Source organism: Notamacropus eugenii, chromosome 2 (assembly GCF_028372415.1).
Source record: "Notamacropus eugenii isolate mMacEug1 chromosome 2, mMacEug1.pri_v2, whole genome shotgun sequence".
NCBI lineage: Eukaryota > Metazoa > Chordata > Mammalia > Diprotodontia > Macropodidae > Notamacropus > Notamacropus eugenii.
The window spans coordinates 143,193,303-143,200,125 of record NC_092873.1 but is presented as its reverse complement, the minus strand read 5'-3'; the positions used below and the strand labels follow the sequence as shown (position 1 = coordinate 143,200,125).

Below are 6,823 nucleotides of genomic sequence, written 5' to 3'. Positions count from 1 at the left end.
CAATACAGTTGGTTTTCTTCGTAATCTTATGTATTTTAAAAACATTATTCTGAGATCACTGACACTGGCCCTCTCTGCTGTTCCTGGAACAAGCCACTCTCTCTACCTCCGTCCTCCAAGCATTTTCACTGGCTGTTCCCCAAGTTTGGAACCACTCTCCCTACTCATCTGCACCTCTTAGCTTCAGACCTCCAAGTCTCAGCTAAACTCCTACCTCTAGCAAAAAGTCCTTCTTAGTCTTAATGTCTTTCCTTTGAGGTTACTCCCGGTTTATCCTGGATATACCTTGTTTGTACATAGTTACTTGTACAATGATTCTCCATCAGATTATGAGCTCCTTGAGGACAGCCTACTTTTTTTACCATTGTTTGTATCCTCAGCCCTCCACACAGTAAGGGCTTACTTGATGAATGCTAGTTGACTGCAGAACACAACAAAAGTTAAGGATGCTTATGTTGGGGGCTGATCTATGAACCCAGCTCTTCCTTGCTCCCACTAAGGCACAAAGCTTATCTGTAATCAGGGATAACGCTAGCTCTAGTATTTCCCTTGTAGGCCTGTGGTGAAGAGATAGAACTGTAGGCTTGCTCTAAAGCTCTAAGGGAGTGCTGCTGAAGACCTCAACGATGCAAGGCCTTTTAGGAACTTTAAAGCTGAAGCCAATTTCAGCTCTTATCATTCCACCTACAGATAAACTGAGATCTTTCGAGTTTCCCTCCCAACAATATCTCACAAAGTGAAGTTTGGGGAGCACTTTCAGGACCCCAGGGCCCTTTGCTGGCAGCCATCTCTACTTGGCTTCAAGGCCCAGAGGCCGCTTTCTCCGTAAGGCCCCGACCTGGCCTCCAGCCCCCCGGCTCCAGCCGTCCAGGGAGGCGCCCTGGAGGTCCATGTCCCCGTCTCCAAAAACCTCTATTTTATAGGCACCTATCTAGGACCCCAGACTGTAAACTGATTGTCTTTGTGTGGCCACCGTCCCCTAGGCCAGGCCCTGACGGGTGCAGGCGGTGCTTTGTGACAAGACTTGGGAGTTGAAGTAAATTGGACATTCCCTTTTCAAAGAGGAGAAGGTGGTGAAGACTTATCATCCTGAGTTCAAATGCGGCCCCCTATGTGCCTCAGTTTCCCCATCTGTAAAATGAGCTGGACACGGAAGTGGCCAACCACTCCAGGATCTTTGCTGAGAAAACTCCAAACGTGGGTCAAGAAGAGACTCAACCAACTGAACAACCACCAAATGTGCCGGGCACTGGTAAGAGTTTTGAGGTATAAAATGAGGCCCCTCCAAGGAAAACTCGTGGGAGCAGATGACTCGAAAGGGCAAAAGTCAGACAGATAAGTGAACAAGAGATTAGTGACTCCTCTTTCTAGCCTGGTAGATAAAGCCTGAAAATTGTCTTCCGCAACAATGCCCACAGCTAAGATGGCGGCCTGGTGGGGGCCTTCCGCCCTCTCTGAAGTCATGCCCATACTTAAGATGGCGACCGTAGCGGGAGTGTCTCGGTATCTTCCCAAGGAAGTGCCCGTTCCCAAGATGGCGGCCCGGGATTACGGGGGCCATTCTGCCGCTGGGCTTCAGCCTGGCCACTCGGCCTCCGGCTAGGGGCGGGAGGAGGAGCCTGCAGGGGCGGGCAGGGGCGGGGCGGGGCGGGGCGAGCGCGGGGCGGCTGAGGTGTCCGCGGCTCCGAGGCGCCGGCTCGCCCCGTCCTCCCTCCCGGCTCATCTCGGCCTCTGCCGTTTCCTCCCGGAGACGTCATGAGGGCCTCGGGGGGCCACCTCTCCGACAGTGAGCCCGAGGATGCGCTGCACAGCACCCCGTTACTGCAGAAGGCCCCTCGGGGTGGCCCAGGTGAGCGGGGCTGCGAGGCCAGGCTGGAGACCCGGCCGGAGCCCCTCTGCACCCCGGGATACACCCCCTTTACCTCGGTCCCCGGGGCGCCCCCGGACGGCTGGAGCTGCCGGGCTTGAGCTTGACCTGTCCCTCTCCACCCCGCCAGCCCCGCCGCCCCCCGCTGTCCCCCAGGATCCGGCCTGCCCCCGCGCCGTGCCCCGGGGTGTCCCCAGGCTCCCGGGCTGGCCCCGTGACCGTGGGGTGTCCCCAGGCTCCCGGGCTGGCCCCGTGATCGTGTCCCCAGGCTCCCGGGCTGGCCCCGTGACCGTGGGGTGTCCCCAGACTCCCGGGCTGGCCCTGTACCCCATGGCGTCCCCAGACTCCCGGGCTGGCCCTGTACCCCATGGCGTCCCCAGACTCCCGGGCTGGCCCTGTACCCCGGGGTGTCCCCAGGCTCCCGGGCTGGCCCCGTGACCGTGGGGTGTCCCCAGGCTCCCGGGCTGGCCCCGTGACCGTGGGGTGTCCCCAGACTCCCGGGCTGGCCCCGTGACCGTGGGGTGTCCCCAGACTCCCGGGCTGGCCCCGTGACCGTGGGGTGTCCCCAGACTCCCGGGCTGGCCCTGTACCCCATGGCGTCCCCAGACTCCCGGGCTGGCCCTGTACCCCGGGGCGTCCCCAGGCTCCCGGGCTGGCCCCGTGATCGTGTCCCCAGACTCCCGGGCTGGCCCTGTACCCCGGGGCGTCCCCAGGCTCCCGGGCTGGCCCCGTGATCGTGTCCCCAGGCTCCCGGGCTGGCCCTGTACCCCGGGGCGTCCCCAGGCTCCCGGGCTGGCCCCGTGACCGTGGGGCAGAAGGTGCTGTTTTCTCCTCTTCCTTCTGTCTGCACAAGGGTGGCTGTGGTCCGGCGGCGGGTGGTTTGCTGGTTTTGGGGGGCTGGGGGATGGTAGTGCTGTAACTGAGCCCTAAAATTTGGGGAAGGGGCACATAAACATACTACATACGTGTGGGCATTTTTCATTTTTTAAAACTGTGGGGAAATGCATTATATAACACTGCTGCATTTTGAGTTTATGGAGTCAGGTTCTACCCTCCTCAGGAGCTGGGATGAAAGCAAAGAAGCAGTTTTCTGAAACCAGCCGGGTGACCTTGGCCGAGTCTCTTCACCGAGACCTGCCTCAGTTTACCCAGCCGTCATTATCGCCTGTGTGCCAGATTTGTGGTGAGGGTGGCAGTGGTCAAGCAGGTGCCCCAGTGCCAGGCGAAGAAAACCCCATTGAAATGTTAGCTGTCATCACTAGGAGGCAGCTAAGTGGAGGTGTGTCGTAGAGGCTCACTGGTCGTGTGACCCTGGGCAAGTCACTTAACCCTGTTTGACTCAGATTCCTCATCTGTGAAGTCAGAAAGGGAGATGGGAAACCGCTCCAGCCTCTTCTCCAAGAAAACACCCAGGGAGGTCAGGGAGGTCAGGGAGGCAGATAGGACTGAAAAACAACACCATCTTTTATGGTTGAAGTATTTCCTGCAGACTACCTAAAGAGAGCTTAAGTCACTTTGACCTCCAAAAGCAAAAGCAGGAAGTAAAGGAAAAAGAGGACAGAAGAAAGCCAAGGCTAAGAAGCAGAATGCTTCTTTTAAGCATATGGTGACACTAGGATAGTGGTTTGGTCTGTGAAAGCCACCTGGGGTTCTCTTTGCTAAGATACTGGAGTGGTGTGCCATTTCCTTCCCATTTTACAGATGAAGAATCTAGAAGAACTGGTTGGAGTGAGTTGCCCAGAGGCAAACAGCTGTTAAGTGCCTGAGGCTAGATTTGAACTCAGATCCTCTTGACTCCAGGCCTGGCACTCTATCCATTGAGCCATCTAGCTGCCCCAGACAACTGCTAGAGTGCCACGGTTATATTGCCGTTTGGTGGTATTTATGGTTTAAATTGTTTATCCCTTTGTTAGCTAACATAATACCTATGAAGCTTTCTTAGCCTTGCCACCCGGGTCTTCCTTCTCTCACGGATAAAGGATAAAGGAATGATTACCAGCAGGTTCCATGTAACTCACTTAATTAAGTTTTTACAGTAATACCCTTTCTCTCCAGAATTCTGTCATCTGGCAATCTGACCTGTATATATCACAAGGATCTAGGATATAAGCCATAAAAAAAACCTGTGAGCAGTCAGAATAAATATTACCATGTACTTGGAGTGACTTTTCTTGTTAGATCAGAACTGGTACACGTCATCTGTGAATGCTGATCAAAAATTTTCTCTGTCCCTGTGGTAATGACAGGTGACAGACAGGGAGATTTTGGGTCTTGACTCTAATTTATGATTTGTTCAACAAACGTAAAGTGCCCACCCTGTGCAGAGCATTAGACTTGAGGAATGGAGAAAAACCTTCTGCCTTCTGGTGGTCTGTTAGACAAAAAGATACAAACACAAGTAATTGTGATTTAAAAACTTTGTGATATGTATAATAGAGTTACAGAACAAAATACAGTGTGTGGTACTTGACTGAAAATCTTTGAGGGATCAGGATGCAGGAAAAGCTCTGTGGAGAAGGTAACATTTGATTTAGAATATGTAGAAAGTTAAGCACATGACAAAGTGGGCATGAATTTCAGACACAGAGAAACAAAGGCAGCATGTCACAGGCTGTTCAGAAATTAGAAAGCACACCAGTCTGTCTGTAATGTAGAGGAGACTAATATAAGATAGAGAGAGAGGGAGAGGTCAGGTTGTAAAGTGATTAAAGAGAAGCTTTGCCTTTACTTGGTAGGCAATAGAAGTCATCAAAGATTTTTGGGTGGAGATGTCAGATTTATGGGTAGGAAAGATTGTTGTGACATCAGTATGGAGGGAATGGGTCAGGGAGCAAATGGACACTGGATGTTGACAACTTTTCAGAAGAGATATGCTAGAATAAGAAAAGGCTTCTTTCGTGTCGGGGAGACCTAAGCATGCTGTCATGTGGAAGGTACAAGAAAATAGTAGAGAGGCAGAGATAGAGGAATTTATCATAGTAAAGAATAGGGGTACCCCATTTCTGTGACCATAGAGGAGAAGAGTAGGTGGTTATGCTAAGAAGCTTTGAGAAACACTAAATGTTTCATGAATTGAATGAAAGTGGAGAATATGAGTGTTCATGTATTAAATATAATTCAATAATATTTATAATGAGTTTCAGTCATCATGTAAATGTGGACTTTTTTAGTAGTTTAAAAATTGTATCCTTAAATATTCTGCTTTTTATTAGTTATTCATTTACTAAGCATAAATATTCATTTATTCATATTAGTTATTCATTCCTCTCTCCCTTGCTAGCAAATTCTTAAAGGGCTGAATCTTGGGTTTTTTTGTAACCATCCCCATCATCTAGCACAGTGCCTTATATGTGGCTGGTGCTCAATAAATGCTTGTTGAATTTTTTTAAGTTAAATTAATAACAAAAGTAATATTCAAATACAGTTTTGAAAGTGAGATCATGCCTAGAACTATTGTCTCCAAATTATCTGTAATTTATCTTTAAATATATTAACTTTAAACAAAATAGCAGTTTGTATCCTAAGCAGGGCTGGAACCCAATTTTCCCATATTGACAGCTGCACTATATGATGCTGTCTCTTTATTGTAGTTCCTAATAGTATGTCCCTCTTAGTGCAGCCAAGGCTTAATGGTATCCACATCACACTTCTAAGAGAGCCCAAGGTGGGTAGTAGATTCCAGCTTTGCCATTTACTACCTGTGCGACCTTGGGCGAGTCACCTAATCTCATGAGGCCTGATTTTCTTCATCTACAAAGTGAAGGGTATGGACTAGATGATTTCTAAAGTCTTTGAATGTATGGAACCAATAGACAAAGAACTTTGTAAGTCCTGTCTTTTACACATCCTGGTTTGTGAAAAGTGGGCAGGTCATTTGACCTCTCAGCGCCCCAGCCAACTCTCTAAAGACTGTAAGTCTTGCAGAACACCTGCTTGTCTGCATTGGTAGCAGTTTCTTCCCCAGGAACTCCCAGCACAGAAGAAATCACAGATCTAATTTTTTTTTTTTAATCACACTCACGTAGGACCTAGAAGTATATAATGTTCTACCTACAGAAGAAATAAGTAGAGTTGAATTAAATATCAGATGTAAAAATACAAGTATAGTTTATTTAAATATTAAAATTAAATATATATTCCTGACATGTCATGATACTGCAAAGTAGTTTGTGTTTTGTTTTGTTGTTTGTAAACAATGGAATTACACTTTATTTTAAAATTACTTTGGATGAACTTATATTTAGTATTTTGAGGTGCCTTCTGCTTAATAGTACTTTTAACTCATTTTTTGTTTCAGTTCCTGTATGCTGTTCCACTCGTTACAACTTAGCAGTAATAGCCTTTTTTGGATTCTTCATCCTCTATGCCTTACGTGTGAATCTAAGTGTAGCATTAGTGGATATGGTAGATTCAAATAAAAGTGTGGAGAGAAATACCACTTCAGAGGCATGCCCAGAACATTCTACTCCAATAGGAGACTTTCACAATCGAACGGTAGGTATTTAGCTCTTTAATTAAAAAAAAAAAAGTAGTTTTGCTAAATAACCTTAAAGCAGAATAACCATTGTCAGTCGAATAAGTGCAAATTTTGGACAAAAAGCTAAGCATATTTTTGTAGTAAGATTTCTTTTTAATCTACGAGTCCCGTAAAGGTTAGCACCTTTAGGTTATACCATCAGGATCACCCTTCTGATGTAGCAAATAGAATCTCTTGGGTAGCAAATCCATCCGTGACAGTTTTAGTTTGATACTGTTTTGAACATAAGCTAAAAGCAACTTCTGGTACTTTGCTGTAGTACACATTGATCTGTTTAAGAAGCATTTATGTAGTTCTACTCCAGATATATTTAAGGAGATAAATGTTGGCAACATCAGCCTTTAAATGGAATGTTAATGCTTGCATTTTATTGTTGTTGTGCTAATGTTACAATTTCTAGGAGAGCTGGTGTATTATCA

The 6,823-nt window shown here is 47.6% G+C and overlaps 1 protein-coding gene across 4 annotated transcripts in view; it reads left to right on the top strand.

The window, feature by feature from the left end:
- Positions 1 to 1,621: 1,621 nt before the first annotated feature.
- The window catches only part of SLC17A5 (solute carrier family 17 member 5), a 64,684-nt gene continuing 59,482 nt past the window's right edge, over positions 1,622 to 6,823 (top strand). For 3 of the 4 annotated variants that reach the window (XM_072642616.1, XM_072642618.1, XM_072642617.1), the window contains exons 1-2: positions 1,622 to 1,849; positions 6,165 to 6,361. In XM_072642616.1, coding sequence (XP_072498717.1) covers positions 1,756 to 1,849; positions 6,165 to 6,361 — 291 coding nt within the window. In that variant the 5' untranslated portion in view covers positions 1,622 to 1,755. The remainder of the gene's footprint in view (positions 1,850 to 6,164; positions 6,362 to 6,823) is intronic. The other variant, XM_072642619.1, reaches the window with a different exon arrangement.